We start from the raw sequence: 22342 nt of genomic DNA on the forward strand, positions 1-22342 counted from the left end.
AGAGAAAAAGAATGGGTCGAGAGAAAAGATGAGAAAGTGAGTGCTAGGGAGGGACGGGGGGGGAGGGGGCGTGGGGTAGATAGCGAGGCCAGGATCAAGAGCCACAACACAAGACAAGGAGCTACAGGGAGAGAGAGCAAAAGAGAGGGAGGGGGAGATGAGGTGATTGCCCCCGTCCCCCCTTCCACACATTCACTCCTCCTCTCCCCCAGTCAAAGGGTGAATCAGGGGGCAAGTATGTAGCTGGGGAGAGATGCTCCCTTCCTGGTACCGCAAGTGACGAGGCCTGCGCTCTGTCTCTCTCACACACACCCTCGCTATCTCCTGGGCAGGGCCGGGGAGGGGGTGTTGCTCTGGTGCCGGCTTGGTGTCGGTTGAAGATCGGTGTGTGTGTGTGTGTGTGTGTGTGGGGGGGGGGGGGTCACAGTAGGGGGCGTGAGTGTCTGGATATGAAAGGAAGGGTGGGGGTTGAGTCTGTGTGTGGGGAGGGGGTTTATGATCCTGCAGTGTTCGGGGGAAGATGGGGTGGTGCTTGTTGGTTGGGAAGAATGCAATGCAAGGTTGGCGCTTGTGTGTGTGTGTGTGTGTGTGAACAGAAGGTGTGCGTGCTTGCTTGCGTGAGTGGAGGGGAAGTGAGGCGTGGTGTGTGTGCAAAGGGAGAATGCAGGTTGGTGTGTTTGTGTGTGTATGCAAGGGTGTGGGTAAAAGGTAACTACTCGATAACAGCAGGGGGGTTAGTTCACCCAGACAGCAGGGCTAAAACCACAGGCTTCTGTTTTAATGGGTCACAGGTGGCAGGCCTGATAGCTAACCACTGGTTCAAAGATGGAATGATGGAGCAATGAGGAGCTCTTAGTTTGCGTGCGTGTGCAAGCGGAAGGAATATCCACAGCCACAATGTCCCTATGCGTGTGCGCAAGTGCGTCTGTGTGCATATACGTGTGTGTAAAGAGAGAGAGAGACAGAAAGACAACGTGTGTTTTAGACATCATGCGTGCATGCTCTGCTTGTGCGTTTTCTGCTGTCGTTTGTCAGTGGGACCAGGAAAGCCCATTGCTGATCTTATTTGGAGGCGGGCCCAGTGCTCTGGTGATGACAGACAGCTTGGCATCAGCTTGTGGTCGTGCGCCTGTCGCTTGGGTGGGATGAGAAAGGGGCCACAGGTGTGTGTTCCCCCACGTTCATCATTAACCAGGAGCCTGGCACAGAGTGAAACCACACACACAGATACACACAGATACACACACACACATACACACACACACAATGGACTGCACAGTTGTCACAACACATTACTTCTCTCTCACGCGCACACACTTGCACTCTGACACGCGCACACACCTCATGGTTTCATAAAACACACTGTGATTAGGGACGACAGACAATGAATCAGACACTGTTCGGGAACACGCGCGCGCGCACACACAGACCGCGGTGAATGCAGAGCTGGATCAATCAGCATAATGAATGCAGAGCATTTACATGCGCTCATTTATTTGAGCCCAGAAGCGCGCTGGTGTGATCTCAGTCCTGCCCTTCAAAAAGGATGCAAAGGGCCCGGTGTGTAAAAAGACTCAACAAAGGCAATATAGCCCTCGGGGCCCCACAGAGAGCATGAAGCTACCGCATGTGTGTGTGTGTGTGTGTGTCTGTGCTTTGTGGGAGGGCAGTTAGAAGTCAAATGCAAATATAAGAGGAGTCTTTTTTCAGGCAGGAATCAGACACCTGTGCAAACTGCCATGTCACCTCTCCCGGGTATGTGTGTGTGTGTGTCATTGAATGTTGACTTGGACCAGACTGTGAGCAGCTGACAACTCGTCAGGTGAGTGGGGCGGGGTTTGGATCTGTAGAAGCTGTTTGTATCCTTCGACAAAGGAAGGGTTTACAAAATATGTACTTAAAATTAGAAACTAAGAACATACAAGCAGGGACAATGTTGGCTGACTAGATTCAGATGTTAATTAAATGTACGCCGGATTTCTTGAGGCAGACATTGGATGGTTTGTGCAGCACACACCAAATACCTGAATATTATTTCCAATTGTCCCTAATGCATTAAAGGTGGGAATAACTGACATTAACTCCAAATATCTCATTATAATTTCAAGAATCTCTCTGTGTCTGACTGTGTGTCTCAATCATCTTGAGAACGGAGCATTGTATGGAGTTGCAAGGACGTGCAGTACCATGTGTCACTTTCTCCGACTGCTCCAATACTATTACTATGCAATAGATAAACTATTCACTCTTCACATTGCCTCTGACTTCTCCTCGATTTTCCTCCTCTTCTCTCCTGTTTCTTCCCCGGGTATCAGAGGGCTGTGGTATTGTTGACATGATATTGAAATGACATGATATTTGAATTAAAAACTGTACCACAAATACAGCACAAAACACCATGTCAGTACGCTGCACTCTACTTCAATGGGAACCCTGAGTAATTTAATGACTTCTCCAATTCTTCCCCTTTAGATCCGATCACTTACAAAGGGATAGAGAGAGCGATAAATGACCTCTTTCTTTCTCTAATATGCGTATGACACAATGATATCCTCTGCGACCTTTGTTGACCCTTGGCTAGAGGGGAGAGAGGGAGAGAGAGAGAGAGAGAGAGAGAGAGAGAGAGAGAGAGAGAGAGAGAGAGAGAGAGAGAGAGAGAGAGAGAGAGAGAGAGAACAGAAATACATACTGAGAGAAAAGAAAAAGAAAAGAGAGAAACGGGCGTGGATGACGGGCTTTTGTGAAAACAGAGATCTGTGTCGAGTGGGGTCACTCTCTTTCTCCTCCCCCCCCCCCCCACACTTAAAAATCCAAACAAGGGGTTCAGACCAGTGCCCCTCTGGACGTCATTAATGGCATACTTGATACCTAGCTTCCATTCCTGCCCTGCCTTTCCTCCAGCAGCTCGTGTTCAGGCCCCAGGCCATGTCAATTCTCTCTAAAGAGTTGCCGGTCAAAAACACACGGACACTAGATCACTTAACAACCATGTCTCCCCCACCACCCAACTATCTACAATGGTTGGGAATGTTACAAACACATAGAGACAGAAAAAAAGTGTGAGAGATGTTATACAAATGTATGACCTTTCTCTTTAGACCATACATTGACCTTCGTCGCCTCTGTTGCTAAAATACAACACTACAATCTTGTAAATCAATGCTAATCGTTCAAGCCCTGATGTGTTCTGAGGGATTCACTGGTCACCTGACCTCAACTGACTAACTTCACAATATTCTCCTCAACAGAGAATCTAGGGGTCAAACACATTATCCCAAGGAAAGTCACTTTCAGTTTCATTGCCCACTTAAGTGGATAACAGCCCCCAAATACATTCTTACTGTACATGAATCCAGCACGCTCGACTGGGTCAGGTAATCATATGGGTCAATGAACAGGAAAACATTAGGTCTATGGCTCTTGTCCTGTATGTACAGCATGTTTTTTTTCACAACTATGTACCTGAGAAGATTCCTGTACGATTCCTCCAAATCCTCAGTACGAAACCCTAATTTCAGATGGTTCTTTTATTGTTCCAAATGGTTCTATTTGTACAACCTTGCCTTTGTGCACTGCAACAGTTTCAAAACATCCGCTTTGCTACAAGATTGGAACCCCCAACTCCACACCCATTGGTGCCAAACCACCGGAACACTGGGTTTCAGTGAGCCTCTTTGTTAGCCTTGGCAACCACTACCTGACGATATTCCCCCAGGTAATCCCACGCTCGCCAGTGCATGGCTGAGCACTGCATCGTGGGAAATCCAGTCAGCGAATCGACGACACATTCCTCAGCGTGTCTCATCTCCCCTCGGGATTCTGGAGAAGGTTTCGTATTGAGGGTGCTTTGTGAGCTACGTGAAGTGATGAATGACCTTGTCTTTGTCATGCATGGTAGAAAATATTGTTGTAGGTAAGCAACCTAGCGCAGCAAGCTAACAATCTTGGTTCACACAGGACGGGAAACATTTTTTTCAGAACTCTGAGTTAACATCCATTAGCATAGCAGGTTCTCAGGTCCCCAGGAGGCTAGGTTGTAGCGGTAAGTCACAGATGGTAGGTTCACTTGTGTGTTGACATTCCTTCTGTGAGCAGGATAAGGTGACAGTTGGATCTCTTACTTCCTGGTCTAAGCAGGAACAGGAACTGGCTGTGTTCCTGTTTTTGTGTGTCTGTGTGACAACTGGGCAGTCCAGGTGCATTGAGTCCAGGTGTTCCTTTATTATTAACACAATGAGCATGTGCAAACAGAGGGATCGGTAGGCAAATGGATAGGGCTTGGTGTCTGTGCACCTGTGGAGCACCTGCTACCCTAGGAAACATACACACACATACACAACATACATATATATAAAATCAGGCACTTGTATGAATATATGGACACACACAAAAATAGGTCTATTCTGAGATAAGCAACCACAGTGAATTCCATCTCCAAAACCACCTTAATCAGAATCATAAATCATAAAAAGACAGATGGAGAATGCCTGGAAGACTTCCATAAAACTTCCTACCGAACCTTCCTCCTTCCCCTCGAACAACCAATTTTGTTTCGTGACATTACGTTCCATCGCCAGTCTCGCCCTGGGTCATTAAAAGGCGTATCTGGGATTAAGAAGCCAATCAGAAAACGTGATTCCCGCGAATCCTTTAAGTCCGGAATTACCACACAAAGTGCGGATGAGTGCTTATCTGCACGGCTTGCAATCCCACTAATGCATTCATATCTTTCTCGGAGGCAACAACTGGGTCGGGTTCGGAATTAAACAAGAAAGTACGTCTCCAGTCACCTCTCACTTGTACAGGGGTAAAGATGAACACGGAATCGAGTGCATATCCAATATTGGTTCTATCTGATGTGTTGCATGGTTTGAACACAAAGTGTTGGGTTTATTTAAGCCAGATTCACATGCTCTTTATAATCCTAACAACGTAATCCGTACAATGTGGCCTACAGCAAATATAGTTTGTTGTAAATGCTAACTTTTAGTGCAACATCAATGCTGTTAATTATAGCTTTCAATTACAGTTTTACTGTATTGCTACTGCCGCCTCACAGCAAGAAGGGTCTCGGTTGGATTCCCGCATGGGGTACTGTTCAGTGCTCAGGTGGGCTGTCTCCTGGGCCTTCCTGGGTGGAGTTCGCATATTCTCCCCCTGCTGATGGGACTCCCCAATACGAGAAACCAAATACACCAAAATGCAGAGCAGTTAGCTGTCCTGCCCATGTCCCCGGCGTGGACATGGGTGAGCACTTGGACTCGGCCCCCAGGTGCCACCAATGTAGCTGCCCACTGCTCCTAGGAGGAGCGACACCGGGATGGGAAAAGGGCAAATATCTGCGGTGGACGCTCTGGGATGCATGTGTGTGTCTACCACGATTGTGAGATTTTTAGAAGGTTTCTTGTTGTCTTTCATTTGACTTTAGTATTACACTTCTTTTTTTAACGTAACATTGGGGAGTGTGGACTTGCCTAATGGCACAGTGCTGTTTTAATGATGTTAGTTCTATTGAAGGGACAGACGTAAGAGTTCTAAAGGGAGCAGGAGAACATGGAAAACAGGAAGAGGTGGCGAAGGGAATGTGCTGAACAAGCACCTGTGTGTCACAAGGTCAACAACAACGTCACCACCCCCCCACCCTGTGTCTCCCTCCTGGGCAGACCTCGATGTTTGGAAGAAGGTGCATGGGGACTGGGTGATATAGGCTCACACCAGACTTACAGGTCAATATGGTTTACACAGAGAGAGAGAGAGAGAGAGAGAGAGAGAGAGAGAGAGAGAGAGAGAGAGAGAGAGAGAGAGAGGGAGGGATGGAGATGGAAAGAGAGAGAGAAACAGGCCCCAAATAAGCCCCTCATGGGACTGACCTTCTTCACGTCCCTCTGTCCTGTCAGAGAGACACAACGCTTCACTGGAGCACAGCCACCATGGCACAGTCCTGAATACTGAACACACACACACACATTGTCAGAGACTGGGGTGACTCATCTCATGCATTAAACCATCATTTTGTCTACAATTCCTTCTTTTATATAACCAAACAGAAGGAAAACTTGAAACAGAGTACATGTTAGTTTGGGTCAACAAAACAGTGCCCCTGGACAGTGGACTAAACCCAGGCATGCCTTGGTATACTGTCCCAGCATCATATTCATGTACTGGAACATAGTTAAGTTATAATTATGATTCATGGGTAGACAAACAAATGGCAATTTAAGCGAATGTTTCTGTGGCCGTGTAACTGGGTAGCAGTGTGGGAAACTGGCTAGGGCGGTCTCTCGCTGGCGTAATTAGTCTTTGGTGACATACTTCACATGAGTAATGACACAATTTCACTGGTCCGCGTCCAGTTCATTTGTCACGCAGGGTAGAATAGGTACGGGCTGTGGTGAGTTCAGCTTCGAAACGGCAGTGAGGTCGCGTTTAACGCCGGGCGTGATTAATTTCCATGTAGATGTGGAGAAATACGATTCGATAGATCATCTCCAATTAGAGGAGATCTCCAGGAACTGCAGAGCACTCCCGAGGTCGCCTGAACCTTTGTCTGTGCCGCTAATTGTTTTGTGACTTCAGGGTTGCGTGTGCCTATGAATGTTGCTTTTACAACAACCAAGGTTGGCTGAAATCAATGGTGGCAGAAGACAAAAAGTACAGTTAAAAATCATTGTTCCAGTTAAGACAGCTACAACTACATTCAGCATTAAAGCTGCAGGCAGTGTTGAGTCATGGACCAAGGGCCTCAAATACACTAATCAAAGCATTCAAGCTCAAGTGTTCTGTGCATATCTGTAGCCTTCTGTCTCTCTGTTCCATGGCGCTGGATTTGAACCTGAAACCATCTTACTGCTAGTCCAATGGTCTTAACACTGACCACTAATTAGTATTTCTTAACAGAGCAGGATCCAAAATAGGCTGAAGGCTTGGATGCTTGATCGCCTGGAACGATCTACACTGCTTTGACCCAAGAATATACACAACTCCATCGTCATTTAATGGACTGTAAAAACAAGCAAGGCATGCAGAGAATACGAGTTTCAATACGTGTGCAGCGCCAGTTTGAGTTAGCCATGGCTCCATCTCTCCACCAATTGTCAGCTAATTGTCAGCTTAATTAAAAACGATACATTGCAGACTGTGAATGGTTACCAGTTTGTCTAGTTAAACAGACAATGGGCTTCTTCTCCCTATTCTACTTGGAAAGTAGTCAAAGTTGAAATTAGTCAAGACCATGAAATCAGCCATTCATTCTCATGTCATACATTTTTGTGGAACCGAAATGCTTTTCTTTGGGCCTGTTCTTTTGCTAGGCCTTATCATATTTAGACTTGAGACTGTTATAGGGATATGAAAAAAGTTAACTTTTAGGGTTCACCAACAATTTGCAGACCATTGACAACCTTTCGTTTCTTCTGGGTGTAGTGAGGTGTGACTGCCTCAAAGCTGTTTTACACTATTCAGTCTGATCGCATTTCTCATACTTAGGTCCTGCATTACCCTTGTTTAAACTGCTTTATTGACCTGAACTGAGTCAGACTGGAGGAACTGTGTTTACTTTCGGGCACAGTCAAACAACTAGGATGTATATTTCAAAGCAGGTAAGTACATCACCTGTTCTCAACAGGACACAAACCAGTGAAGCATTGTAGGCTTCTTGCACTGGTCACCATTTCAGAAGTGCAACATTAAGGAACATTTAGATTTAAGTGCATTAAAAAATGTATGTCATCATATAGAGGTGTCCTGACATTTGAACTGGCACATCTGTGAACTTTACCCCCGACGATGTTGAGCTGTCTTGGACTGAAGGTAAAGTGACCCTGTTGACAACAGGTGTCATGTATAGGGTCCATCAAGCCAGGGTTTTCATTGTTCAAGGAGCCATTCACTGTGGAGAAGCAGGAGATGTAGGTGACAAGGTCAGTCTAAAATATGAGGAGCAGGATAAAGGGAATGGCTGTCAAACAAAACATTCATTCATGCGAATTCCTTTTTCATGGGGTCATGGGTCATGGGAGAAAAAGTATATAAATGAAAACATTTTAAAATCACCTTGACCTTTTTAAAACATTTAATTTGAAAAAAATCAAATGTCAGTTATACAAACACAGCAGATACTTTCCACTTAAGAAATTGCTTTTATTTCAAATCTTTGGTCATGTCCTCTTGGCAAAGTTACTAAAATCTCAACAGGAATGACGCACAGTAAGAGAGACAAAGGTGGTGTTATTGCAGCATAATTATGTTGAAGTTCTGTTGGGAAAATCCCACCAACATACCCCAAAAATCGAGCACAAAGTCTTTATTTTCACCGCTTAGCACTCTTCAAGTGTGAATTTACCAAGAAAAAAAGGCGTTACACAGAATGTTTGATTATCCCATTACAAACGAAATACAATCATGCATATATATTGACACTGTTATTGATCGTACAAACCAGTAACGCCCTAACCCCAAACAAACACACTCAAAAGAACAGCCAATAAGACACAAAAGCAGCCTTGGCCCCTACAGAGCGAAGGATGATAATGGAAGGTCATATTTTTTTTTATCTTCTCAAAACAACAAGCATACATTGCATGAGGCAAGGCAACAAGGCTTCGAAGGCAAATATTTGGATATGCCTTTGTGTTCAATAATGTACAACATGCCTTGTGGGCAACTATGGAGTAGGCGAGAGAGCTTTGAGGTCTTAGATGTGTGGAGAGATTCCCATTCCACCTTTTTTTTTTACTTTCTGAAAGAATCATAGTTAAAACAATATAAGGTCCTATTTTCGAATGCTTATCAGTGCTGCAGTCGAATCTAGCCACAGCAAAATGTGTTGGTCGGTATTCGGAACACACGTTTAATCAGAAACCATATTTGTCACTCTAATCTCACACTTTGTTCATCGCTAGATCTGAAAGTGGAAGATTGTGCTCGGCAGTACGAGATGAGTGATTGTCTTTGTTTTCAGGCTGAATCTAAGATGAACATTTTCTATTCGTCCGGGAAAAACAAAGGGACGTGAGTCAGTAGCCAATGACTTGCAGACTCCTTACCATACAGTAACGTACAGGCCGAAGTGCTCGAGGATCCTCTGGGATGTTTCAAGCATTGGGTTCTGTTGATCGTAAGACTAAAAATGAGAGCACAAATATGTCCATCTCCTCTTTAGACAAAATCAATGCAGCCCAAACAGGGTTTTTTGTTGTTGTGTTTTTTTCCAGAGTGAAGCTACATTTTGATAATCTCCCACATAGGCAACGGATCATTGGTGTCGTGTCGTGTTAAATAGACAGTCATTTCCTGGAGGAAGACATTTGTCTGCCCATACTACAGTCACGCTCCAAACTTGAGCCTGACTAGTTTCCTTAATGACTTCGGACATCACAGATGGCCATTCCGACTAGGTCAAGTGTGGATATGAATGTGTGTGTGTGTATCTGTGAGGGTGCAACCGTGTACCACGTAGTGTGTGTCACTGTTAGGAAGCGTTAGCTTGGAAATGTGTGTACAGGGGTCAACCCAGTAGCAAGGCATAACAGTCAAGGGAATGTCACAACCCCCTGGCCGTGTTTCTCATCGGATCCTTCTGCTTCCATGGCAACCCCGTCCCCATAGCCACCCTGCTTCAGTCCACGTCTACGTCCAGGTCCAGCTCAGTGCTCAGGTTCAGGTAGAAGAAGGCGTACACACAGAGCAGGAAGAACAGGATGGCCACGATGACCAGCAGGACATCCTGTCAGGACAGAGAGACAGATAGGGGGTAGAACAGCATTGGGTTTCACTACGACGTCAATAATTGTGGAATAGCATGCTAGCTAACTGTGCCCATATTGAGACGTTAAAGGCATTACCTCAGCTCCAACACGTAGCATAGCAATGCCTGTTTTAACAACCTTGTAAAAAGCCGATTATAATAATCACACTTAAGGTTATCAGGTTAGTTCCAGGTACGGAGGAGGTGGAACTACCAAGGGGTAAATCGTTTTTCTTTGGGGGGGGGGGGTTGTTGTTTTAGCATTACAACATTTGCCATATCTACTGGTGATGTCTCCTCCCATCTGTGCCTTGTTACACTTGAGTGTGACTTTTACATTACATTTAGTCAATTGGCAGACACTTTTATCCAAAGCGACTTACAAGAAAGAGCAAAAGGTGCATAGGTCAATGATCATAACCAACGAAATAGCCCCAATGACAATGTGAGTAATAACCCAAGTCGCTGAACTGTAATGCCATGTATTTGCAGAGCAACTTACCTATGTAACTACAATGTTTTTACAGGTATTGTCATGTTAGTCATTCACATTCAGATGGGGTCAAATGTTATCCTATGGCTGTACAAGGTGTTTAAGATGTGAGTAATGTCCACTATCAAAAACCATGTGCATTACTGTCTTGATTCAGCTTATCTTCCAAAATTAAACTATTAAAGGGAAACTTTTTGTAAATGTTATCAATTAAATGGATTCCAGCTTCAATTTGCAGCTAATTGGACCATTTTCATCGGCGTGATGTTCAACTTTAAATTAGATTTTAAGGATTCGTTCATTACCCTTCTACACCAGACTGCAACGCTAGTCATCTTCAACTCCATTAGTCTCCATTCTCCTAGTTAACAATGCTCACTTGTTCTCAGTCTTAAGAACTCATTAGCAAACTTTCTAATCAAAACTGGAGAGCTTGAAGTGGTTTAAGAGAGCACAAATGTTCAATGCAGTATGCTGGGTATTCTAATGAGCCTGTTTTCATTGTTTGATTTGAGTAGCAAAATTAACTCGAGTACCTGAATGATGCATATTTTGCATTTGTTTATTGTCTGTCGCCCTCAGAATAAAATTTTATGACCTAACCTTTTAAGTTTAATGGCCTCACAAACAGGTAGTCTGAGTCATCCAGCTCTTGTTCTTGTCATCCTTCCAAGAGTCGTCCCTTTAGGAGTCTGCAGAAGCAACCTCAACTCATTACACTGTTTCTTCATATATCGCAAGAATGGGTATAGGTGTCAAGGAACAGGAAAACAGGAAACATTCGAGACGAAAAGGGGGAAAAAAAGATAAAAGTGTATGTAATGTCAGTCAGAACTCACAGCAATTGAAATCGACCCCATTACAAGTGGCAGAACAAATTCCACCCTAAAGGACAACGAGAGAAAAATAAGAGAGAGATAGAAAAAGAGAGAAAGAGAGATAAGGCACACAACAAAACAAGGGAGGAGGGTGTGGGGGGATGTGAATAATAATTCTGTCCGAATAATTGGGAGGAGGAGGGGTAAGAGAACTATTTAAAGCTGTCACAAAATCCTGTACTATCTGTGTACAAGGCAGTCGTCAGCGCGTCCCATCCTCATTAGCGTGCTAGCATTAGCTGTAGCATTTATCTCCTTCCCGGCAGACTCCAAAACAGCTTAAGTCCCCGCTTAATTGGAAAACTTTTAAATTTCACGCACTTTAGTTTTGAACATTACCGCAGGCCACCGTCCGCACAGAGTTGATTCACTTTTCTATTTAGCCTGGCCTCTGAGGAGGAATAGAAAAATGTAATTGTTATCAAAACACAAGGGCGATTGATTTCTGCAGTCAAGCAACTTGTTTCCCGCCTACGTGTGTGAAAATGACAAAGAAGTGTCTGTCGTTTGGTTGACAAAATGAAATATTTCTCATTAGCTCAATTGACAAGTGAGGCTGTCAGTTGTTTAAGTAAGGGATAATGCCTGACGAGGTGTACAATATCACCTGATAATGGACATAGCAACATGAGACCCTGTCCTGGTATATCATTGTTGACACAGGGACAGCAACAAAATAAAAAATACATCGCTGATCAAAGTTCCTTTTCAACTTTTAACTGACCAATAAAATGGCTTTGGTGAAAAGACTGTGGCACAAAGGTAAACCTGACTAAGATTTTGACTTCATCCATCTTTAAACAGGAGTACCTTCCTTTTCTTGAGCTAAGATACATTCACATCCCTCTCCCTTTTTTCCCCCACAAACATTCTGATGGAGGACTCTGGACGGAACCCAAGCGCACCATCATGTGGCTTCCCGGCGGCGGCGGCAGCAGCTGCGGCATGCTGGGAGTGTGGACCCTGTCGCCTGGCGACAGGCCATCGCTTGGCAGACTTCTCGCCTCATCTGTCCCGCCTTTTGCTTCCTTCTGTCACACTCCTTTTCACAACACGACCCACATTCTCTCTCATTCAATTTCTGCCTACAATGCAATCGTTTATTGTATTGTTCGAGTCATGTCATAGAATTTTGCGTTTCAGTTTACACCCAATACTTTAGTCACAAGGACAGTCTACACTCAGGGACTGGTTGATAAAGTGTGGCTGTGCGGCAGGGACATTCACCAAATACTTTGCCTATTCTCAAACACATTTTTCAGTTTACTTTCCAGTTTTCCATTGATGTGTGGAGGTGCAAGTGTGTTTTCCCCCCGACAGCTTGTCACACACCAACCCAAATCGCTCACATACAGTAGGCTAAGTGAATCTCCCGGTGACACCAGTAGAAAGATCACTAACTGTCTGTCAACACTCAGAAATGATCTAGGTGTGAACAAGTCCTGTTGCTCCCAGTGAAGACCTAACAGACAACGGCACATTGCAATAGGCTCACTGTTCCTCCATGCACACCGGGCCTGAATTAGTTGGAGAAATGTTTTTGTTAAACCGGGAAAAGGTTTAGCGTAACACCAAAAGACACAAATCACTTTAGGAGGTATGAATTTGCAATTGTGATTTCACAGGAATCGTGTGGATATTTGACTACTTTGTGGATGCACAATTTTCTATTCAAATCTCTATGCTCTCTTTTATTTTCTATTTTCATGTTTCTTATGGCTCGTCATTGAAATACAGTTCATGTAAAACAATAACCAAAAATCCTTATGTTTTTTTAGTTACAGTTTTGTTACAACCTGATAAATGAAGCACCAGCAGAAGTCCACAGTTAAAACCCAGCAGTTCAGTGTTTTATTCCAAATGTTGTAGCTGTACATATGCAGGAACGGGACACGCATCATTACAGCATCTCTAACTTCATGTGCCAAATCAGTAAGTTCTGATAACTCCCCATGTTTAGGCCGGAAAGAGTAGAAGAAAAATAACATATGGCTACCCTGACAATTACAACAAGCAGTGCTTGTTTCCAGAGCTGCAGTTCTGAAATCATTTGATAGAACTGGTTTTCTGGGCAAGCTAGTAGGGCGAACGGTAACCTCAGCCAGATACCCGCTGCTCTGCCAGCCAGTGCCCGCTGTTGGGTGGTGGATGGCACAAGGGACCAGACAGATATAACCCCAAACTTGTACTAAGGCATGCCCATGCGTACGTACACCCACACACAACCACCCACACACACTCAGCAGGTGGCTGAGTTCCCACTTCCTCTGCCAACATCCCGATACACCAACTGGTCACTGCTCTGTGAGCAGCAGTGCCCTCTTTCTTTCTTTCTCTCCCTCGCTCCCTCTCTCCGTTCTTCCAGCTCCACCAGCTTGCCCGGGCCTGCCCTGCAACCACACTGGCCCGGGCACAGCCGGCCTGCCTGCCTGCCAGATTCGGTGCCAGCCTGTCTGTTTGGCCACCTCTGAGACACCAGCTGCAGCTGAGACCAGCCCTGTCCCCACACACAGGAGAGGGGAGAGGAGGACATGTACCTGTCCCACATACAGAAGAAGAACACCACGGAGGAGCACAGAGCTAGTGCAGACCAGACCATCTGTCCAAGCTCTCCAATCAAGCCCATTTCACTTCATCAACTGTCCTTCCCTTTCACTGTGAGTCTTATTTTTGGACGGAAAATCCAAATGAAGTATCCGTGAAGCCAAATATAGGGCTGGAAGATTTGAGTGGCTTAATATCCATATCCCAAAGGTATATCTTATCCAACCTTTGAAAACCATCTCAATTCAGTGTGAAAACATGCATTATTCATAAGGAATATAAATATTTAAATATGTGAACTAATCTAATTGGATTAAAGACTTTCTTAATGAGGCTTGGTTGGTGGAAAATCAGCATGTATTATTTTTGACCGTGAGGTTTTGCTCGTTGAACCCTTCTCTAAAGTGAAGCCCCATCCTTAAACACATCATGCCATACCAATAAAAATGTGTATAATACTCATGTGTAAATACACCGTAATATACCTTTCATTGGTTTCGGGTAAATTTGCATATATAAATAGTCTGCAGGATAATAATATTGTGCACGGCTCCAGGCTTTTGACATGCAGAAATTGAACCATGAGATTTGAGGGGAAAAAGATAAATACTATACCTACTAGTGAAAATATGTCTACTGAACATATTAAATAGAACATGAAGTCTATTGCTTGCTTTGGTGGAGTTATGAGCCTGTCTTTGTTATCCAGAACATTGACAAACTTTTCCCAGGTTTCAAACTCAAAAGACTAAAGGAGGTTGGACGTTCAAAACAAACGCGCACACACACACAGGTGGGACAATCTATCATGAATGATCGGACTTTCCTCCCAAATAAACAGATGTTTATCAGCCAGAGAATGGGATGTGTATTGAAACATTGTCTACTCCCTCTGTCTCTCTCTCTCTCTACTTCATTCTGACCTTTTTCATTCTCTATCTCTGTGTCTAACTTTACCCTCCACTAGCTCTATATCTCTCTCTCCCTCTACCTCTGAATTCCTTTTTCTCTCAACTGTAAATATTGCTTCCCCCTTTCTCTCATCTCATCTCTCTCATCTCTCTCACACTCGTCTACCTCTACTGTATTCCTCCTCTCTCCTCTTCTCCCTCTCATGTATATGGAGAGCCGTGTGAAGTCCTCCAGGGGGAGCACTGTGAATAATGTCCCCCTCCTCCATATTTCCCGGGGTGGGAGAGGTGGGTCTAGCGGCACCACAGACCCAGAACCCTGCCTCTCTACCCAGGCCACGAGTCAAACACTCGGCTTGGCCTGGATGAAGAGCGTACGCAGCGTGAACGCTTGCCTCGTCTTGTTCGATGATGTGCACTCTGGCTTTAATTATTTTTTTTTTTGAGTGAGGGATTTGAGTGGTTCTGGGGTTGTGCATTTTGAGAGACAAGGCCGGATGAAAAAGAGGAGACTCAGAGGCAGGCGGAAAGAGACTGACTCTCACTGAGACTCTCACATACACACACACCTAAGTTAGGGAGGCTCACCTTGATACCAGGAGCATTCTTCTTGGCTTCAGCCTGCAGTCTGGTGGCCTTCAGGGCTGATTTGCTCTTCTTAGAGTCCTGTTGACCTGAAAAGGAGATCCTCCATCAGAGGAGACAACTCACACAAGTGCCCACAGCACTTTGGAACACAACAAAGCTGCAAACGTAACATTTCAAATGAACATTGAATTAAATGGGTTGAAAGGCAAATGTGAAGGTGATAATGTTCCGGTATTTCCACCCACAACAACAAATAAACAACCATAACACATCACAAAGGATTTATTTTGCCAAAATAGAGTATGGAAATAAATGAAAAATAATAAATATATAGTCAACTTGAATATTATCAATAAACAAGTCACAAGTGAAAGTGACAGCTCTTGCTGGTAAGGGTTGATTAGGAAATAAATGGGACTAAACACACACACACCCAGACACACAGCTGTACTGTAGTTCTGTCTTGCTGTGTGTGGTTCACCTGAGCTTGGCTTCTCATGAGTTTGTCTCTCCAGGGTGATCCGAGCGGGCAAACTGGCCACCTGGTGCAGCATGTGGGAGTCTGTATTTGTGTGCGAGTGTGTGCGTGTGCCTGTGTAAGCATGTGTGTGTGCGCAACAGAGCTGGCAGTCTCCCTCCCTAATTATAAACAAACACCCCCCCGCCCCCTCCCAAAGAGTAAAAAAGAGAAAGGACAGCTTGGCTGCTAACAGTACGAGGGGGGGGGGTTCGGTGTATGAGTGTGTGTCTTCTTGTGAGTGTGTCTCCTTGGTGGCATCACCCAGCACAGGGTCAGCCTCAAGGTCCTCTCCCTCTCAACACACAGTGGGGCCACTTGAAGTGCAACTCCCAGCCAATTAAGCCTCATTAACATGGAGGAGAGCAGGAGGAACAGGCCTGGGAACGAGCGTCCTTATCCGTCTGTGATGGAGGCGGGGGGGGGGGGGGGGGGGGGGGGGGGGGGGGGAAACACAGAAGGAGGCAGGAGAGGGAGGATGACTTCCCCAGACAGGGCTTTGAGACAGCGACCCGTCCCCCCCGGGAGCTGCAGGTTTACCTCCGCCATACGGTGCCCCGTCTGCAGGCGGAGAGGGGCGGCTGAGAAACGGGAAGGAGGAGGGGGAGAGGTGAGGGAGCTGGAGGAGGAAGGGGCGGGTCCTCCAGGGGCCGAAGCTGTTCCTTTTGGCCGTGTCTGACCGCTGTGCTCCGCTGTGCTCCTATCTCTCTCTGCTCCGTCCCCCACACACGCTCGTGCAACACACTGCACGACATGGCAAGCGGGGCATTCTTTTGCAGACTAAACCGGGAAGGAATCGTTTGCGAGGGCAGCGAGTGCAAAGAGCTCTCTTCAGGATGTTCAGGTCATTCAATCACACACACCTTTTTAATAAAATGTATCCTTGGTTGTAGATTTGTGTACCACATCGATCAAAAAAAATCTATCATCACTCACACAGAACACTATTACTGTCATTGACAGCAATGAGAACTTGCCTTCAGAATTGTTAACACAGGTCTATTTTAGTCATTTACAGTAGACCTAATCTTTGCGTTTGTAACACATCTGCAACTCGGTACCTTCCGACAATTTCATTAGCTTCCGACATTTCCCAGACAACTCTTTATGGAGTGCACCTGTTGTGCCACACAGAGACCATGAACAATATTGCAGCAAGTAGACAGGGAGAGATTAGATCAGCTTTCTACGTCTTACTTTGCACTCAAAACATCCTGTCATAAAGTGCTACAGTAGCGTAAAGAAAACCAACACAGCACACCAGACCATCTGTTCAGAATAAATAGTTAATCGTAACCAAATCAAAATAATGACTAGCGGGGCGCCCTGATGGCTCATCGGGGTACAGAGCGTACCACTTGAGCTAAGGCCTTCCCGCAGCGGCCTGGGTTCGATTCCAGCCCGGGCCATATGCTCCATGTCATCCCCTATTTCTCTGCCCTGCCTTTCCTGTCTCAAACAGTCACAGTCCAAAACAAGAGCAGAAAATGCCCTCCAGAAAATACATGTACAAATAAATATCCCAGGTAGGAGAATTAATAGTTTATGCAAGAGTAAGATTCTTTGTTTCTCTGATTGTAGGCCACTAAAAACAAATGTTTTTACCTGTCCCATGTGTCTCTGTGTGTGTGTGTGTGCGTCTCTTCAGGTGTTCCGACTGAGGACTTTAGTGTCAATCTGATATCAGCAACAAAGAAGGACCGTGAATGAGCGTCAGCAACATCGCTATCCATCTGTGGTAGAGCCACAGTGCTGAAGTAGACAGACATGACCGCGCCCGCCCCTGACAGCATGGGGCCCTCCACTCCACTCTGAGGAAGGAACCACACGGGGCCATATCTGCTCTCGTCTACAAAGCCACGCATTGTTGCTCAGGCTATTTTTGAAGGCTAATTTGCTTATGCGCGTTTGTGTATGCGTTTCTGTTAAACAGTGGTTTCTGATCAAATTGGCTGATAACGCTGCATTTCAGACTGTAGAAAGGGGGAGGAGGACCAGGGAGGGGGACATGCAGGGAGGGGCTTTCAGTGTCTTTGACCCTCGTGTTCCATATTTGAATTGGTGAGATGTTGAGCGTGCCTGTGAATAGAGACACTTTGCAAGGTGTAGCAGTGGGAGATTAGCTTGTTATGTTGTCTCGATGTGTGTGTGTGTGAGTGTGTGGGTTTGGAAGGAGACGCCAGACTCGCACAATAGAGAGCCACTTAAGGTGTCGACAGGCAAAATTGTTCTATTCTCCAAGAGCTGCTACAATAAAACAACGGTTAAAAATCCTTGTAAAGGTCCTTGTAGTTTGTCAAGGTAAATTTCACCCAGGAATTCACCCAGTATTTAGTTTTGGTGCTTTTTTATTTTATTTATTCTTTAAAGAATATCTGCTTTATTTGGAATGAGATCATGACTCTTAACAGGAAAGAGACAGGGGGGGGAATGAGGGGATGACATGGAGGTATACACCCTGGGCTGGATTCGAACCCATGCTAAGGACTTAACCACTGAGCCACCTGGGGGCCCCCAATATTCTATCATGACGCAACAACACAAAAGCCAAAAGTTACCAATGTCAAGATGACAATGCCACCATCCGCAAAAACAACCACAATAGAGTAAATTGACCCACATCCAGCTATGACAAACATGTTATGGTTGTAGAGTAGTAGAGAACTGTACTGTTGCATCCAAGTAACTACACTAATGGAATCAATTTGGGGACCGGCTTTACTTCACAAGCTCTCTCAACAAATGTTACACGAGGAGTCTTTAAGTGTTTTTTAATCTTTTTTTTAACAACACCAAAAAACAACACAAACACAAAACAACCATGGGTTTGTTTGGTTGTGTTTATAGAGCCATTTTTCCAGCACCGCCAATGGCGACCGCTTTGTTTTGTACCCACATGAGGAAAAACAACAGAGGAACCACTCACTGCTCTTTCTTCCATCCATTACATCTGGCATGCTTAAGGGCCTGGTCCCATGATTGCTACACAACATATTGTCTTGGTTAGTGGTGTGGTAAGGTCGGGGGAAAACGAAATGAAATAACATGCCGTATTAAAGTTTGACTAAATGACTTCTGACAAGATATCAGAGTGTTTTTTAGGGGGGATGGTGGAATTTAGTGGCAGTTGGTAATGCGACCTCAAAGCCTTACTAGAAAATACCCTCCTTAGTATCTAATCAGTCCTAGACAGGACGCTGGGGAAAAAGCTCTCGTCTTGTTTCCTTCTGTGATGTTCTTGTCTTGGGTTGTGACTCATGATGCAAAACAACGTTTCTCTAAGATGACGTACAAACATTGCTACATGATTATATTGTGTGTGTGTGCATTTTGAATCAAACTTTTATTTATTTTTTGCTGGCTGAAGGAGATGTGTAGGTTAGTTTCAACTACAGAAAGTATCTGTTTCCATTGCATACAATGTATGCATTGTGTATGTGTTTATGATTAGGGGCTGTGTTTGTGTGCACATTTATTCTGGATCTATGACTGAGTGTTTCACTGCCATTTTTTTCGTGTCGTGTTTATGTGTGCATGAGTGTGTCCATGTGTGCGTGCATGTGTGCGTGTGTGTGTGTGCATGTGTGTGTGTGTGTGAGTGTGCATGTGTGTGTGTGTGTGTGTGTGTGCATGCGTTTGACTGCAGGCATCCTTCTCTCCTCTCTCTGCTCCCTCTCTCCATGTCTCCACCATCCATCGCATTTGACTTCAACCTGTTTACAAAGGCAGTCGACAAGAAGAGAACCCAACGCGTGACAACTTCAGGATGCTCATGGCCCCAAGTTAAGGACGTCTCGACACTCGTGTCAAAGACACGGTCTACAAACCCTCTAGTGTCTACGAGGCTCCGCATGAGGGACGCCCATCCTGCTCTAGCGATCCGCCTGCATACCGAGTGTGTTTGTTATTGTTACCTGGGAGGCTGGAGAGCCGAGCATTAGGCAGAGCCAGTAACTTTCGGCAACAGCAAATGGAATGCTGATATACCGCTCCTCCAAGCCTCCTTATGGAGGAGCACAAGCGAGGCCCGGAGGAAGACTCACCGATCTGTTTGCGGTACTGATCGACGGGGGCCCGGCCCAGGGAGGAGTCTTTCTTACCCATCCTTCCTGCTTCGTTTCCTTCCTTCCTTGTTTCCTATGAGGAGAGTAAGCACAACAGAAACGATACCTCAGATATACCGAATGGACAGCCGAGAATGATGTTGGTGCTGTGTGTGTGATTGGGTAGGATCCTTAAATGAGAGCCAAATTCATAGTCAAGATTGAAATCCATTTATAAATCTCATACAAAGCAGTCAGTATCAATTTGAAGGATGGGTTATCCTGTGTATTGTGTCACAATTTAGCCTAATCCTGGCTCATGTCTCCTTCCTCTGTATGGGCATCATGTTAAGCGTATGAGATAGTAGAGGTGAGCTTCCCCTTCCAACTCGTTTACCTTCTAGCTCTGTCACAGAGATTGAGATCTCTGCCTCGATTACCATAGCAACGAAGATTGCTTGAAACGAGAAAATAATATTGATAGAAAACTAAAACAGGAGTGTGTGTGTGCAGGTGTACATCTGTTTGTCTCTGTGTGTGTGTGTGTGTGTGTGTGTGTGTGTGTGTGTGTGTGTGTGTGTGTGTGTGTGTGTGTGTGTGTGTGTGTGCGTGTGTGCATGCACTGCATGCATATGATGACCACAGTGTGTTTGTGTGTTTCCATGCATTTTTCTCTCCTGTGAAGAGGGCTCTGATCTAAATTCAAGCCGCATTCCTCTCAGTCCCGGACTCTGTATCAATCAATACCATTCCTTTGTTTAAAATAGTGGAAAAAGCGATTGTGAGGCAAAGGGCAGGTCTGTGTTTCGGATGATATTTAAACCCCTCTGACCTATTCTCTCTCAGAGAATTCAGCCGTCTAACCCTGGCCCTCGACCGCTTTGACAAATAACCCTCAGCATTCTGCTGCAGTCATTGCCAGAGCCTCAGGGCGAAGCGATTGATTATCATAAAAGAATAAGAGAAATGGATAGGAAAAGAAAGAAGGCAAAAGGGAGGCTCAGAAAGATTGTGTGAGCGTGAACATGTGTGTGTGTGTGTGTGTGTGGGGGGGGCAGAAAAACAAGAGCAAAGAGAAAAGACGTGTGCATCCAATGAGGAGCTTTAGAAGCTACAGTAGATGTCAGTGGGGAATAGGCGAGGCTTCCAAATTAGCATGTTCAAGGAGCGTGGCAGCGCCCGCCGATTCCTTTCCCCAGGGAGGCGCCTCTAGAGCCTCAATCTACCTCCTCTAAACACTATTTTCAGCTCAACTTCAAACAGAATTACAGCCCAAACCCAATTTCTGAAGTAGTACACCATTGTTCTCGGGGGTGAAAATTAAGAGTCAGCATGTCGAAACAAGAAAAGGGAAAAGGGGAAACGGGGTTTGGAGGTGGAGGGGGGGAGATGAGAATATTATGCGGATGGGCTAATGTTTACACAACAGGACCAAGCTGTTGACAAGCCCTTAGGGTGGAGGCACGGCTGGGTTTGGGATGTTCTGCTGAGAACAGAGAACATAGGAAACTATGAGAAAATGGATAGGGGAACTAGCTAACTCTACCTATCCAGTCTGTGACTTCAGTGTCATGAAGCATAACCTTTTCTATATACACTGAAAACAAGTTGTAGGTAGGCCCTACAGTTTTCTTCAAAAAAACATTTTGGGCAAGTCCAAAATGTTCCATTCATTGATGAACTAATACTGTGGTGGAATTCAATCACTGGTTGCATGGAAACAGTGATTTGGAGCACGAGGTGGGACATCACTGAAGAGTGAGACAGTCTGGAACACAGAAGACTAAATATAGATCTTAAGCACTATGGGAGCTTGATAAATATCACATTCTTACATTCTGCATTAGGAGAAGAAAGTAAGAGTCTGAAAGTGAAAAATTACGAGTAGGTTATGATGTCAGCCAATAATATTGAGTTCAGTAAAAAGTCTCGTGCAGATTGTGGTGCATCTTAAATGCATTGCAATCGTAGCAAACATCAACAGTATTTTGAAAACAATGCAACTGTTACAATAACAGTTCAATTATCCTAAAATTGCGTTGTCTGGAGATTGTTTAATTTCCTAAATAGCGCACTTACTGATGTTTTGGAATTTGGTTGCTTATTCGTTGTTGTTTTGCATTTTCCAGTCGACCGACTGCCGTTTGAACACGAATTAATGTGAGGTTTTTATTGCACTTTGCACCTCTTTCTTTCAGAACGCCAACACATCGCGTCCATTATTTTCATTTCCTGGTTTCTACGTCACTGATTTGGATTGACAGTCGATTGTCCATTCAGAAACAAGAATTTTGTTATTGGCCAATAGTATACTGAAAGGCAGGATCAACTAAAAACATCCATAACATTCACTTTTTTACTGTCGGATCATTAGTACAGCTTATATGTGTGTGAAGAGAAAACAGTCTTTAGTATAGCCTACTCAGTCTATTGAAGTTTGTTGCATGTTATGCGCTTGCAGAATATTACAGGTAGGGTTCTCATTGACAGAACATGTACTCTGGCATGGAAATGATCAACATCAGACGATATGCTGTCATTTATCACTTGAATACTGGCACGGTTAACCATGGAATCAAACATATAGGTCCCATATTGAGAACTATTTGAATCTAACGTATTT

At 44.8% G+C, this 22342-nt stretch overlaps 1 protein-coding gene across 1 annotated transcript; it reads right to left on the reverse strand.

Moving 5' to 3' along the window:
- Nucleotides 1–8118: 8118 nt before the first annotated feature.
- triqk (triple QxxK/R motif containing) lies at nucleotides 8119–21959 on the reverse strand. The gene is made up of 4 exons (XM_047019626.1): nucleotides 21799–21959; nucleotides 19720–19813; nucleotides 15160–15245; nucleotides 8119–9724 (listed from the first exon to the last, which is right to left on the reverse strand). The coding sequence occupies exons 2-4, from the start codon at nucleotides 19778–19780 to the stop codon at nucleotides 9617–9619; spliced, it is 255 nt and encodes an 84-aa protein (XP_046875582.1). The 5' UTR covers nucleotides 19781–19813; nucleotides 21799–21959; the 3' UTR covers nucleotides 8119–9616.
- Between the last annotated feature and the right edge of the window lie 383 nt (nucleotides 21960–22342).

The sequence above is a fragment of the Hypomesus transpacificus genome, chromosome 4 (assembly GCF_021917145.1).
Source record: "Hypomesus transpacificus isolate Combined female chromosome 4, fHypTra1, whole genome shotgun sequence".
Lineage (NCBI taxonomy): Eukaryota > Metazoa > Chordata > Actinopteri > Osmeriformes > Osmeridae > Hypomesus > Hypomesus transpacificus.

Coding starts and splice junctions, on each gene's coding strand:
- triqk (XM_047019626.1), bottom strand. CDS start 19,780: ATGGGTAAGAAAGACTCCTCCCTGGGCCGGGCCCCCGTCGATCAGTAC. Junction 15,246..19,719: donor TCAGTACCGCAAACAGATCG/GTGAGTCTTCCT, acceptor TCTCCTTTTCAG/GTCAACAGGACTCTAAGAAG. Junction 9,725..15,159: donor AGAATGCTCCTGGTATCAAG/GTGAGCCTCCCT, acceptor CTGTCCTGACAG/GATGTCCTGCTGGTCATCGT.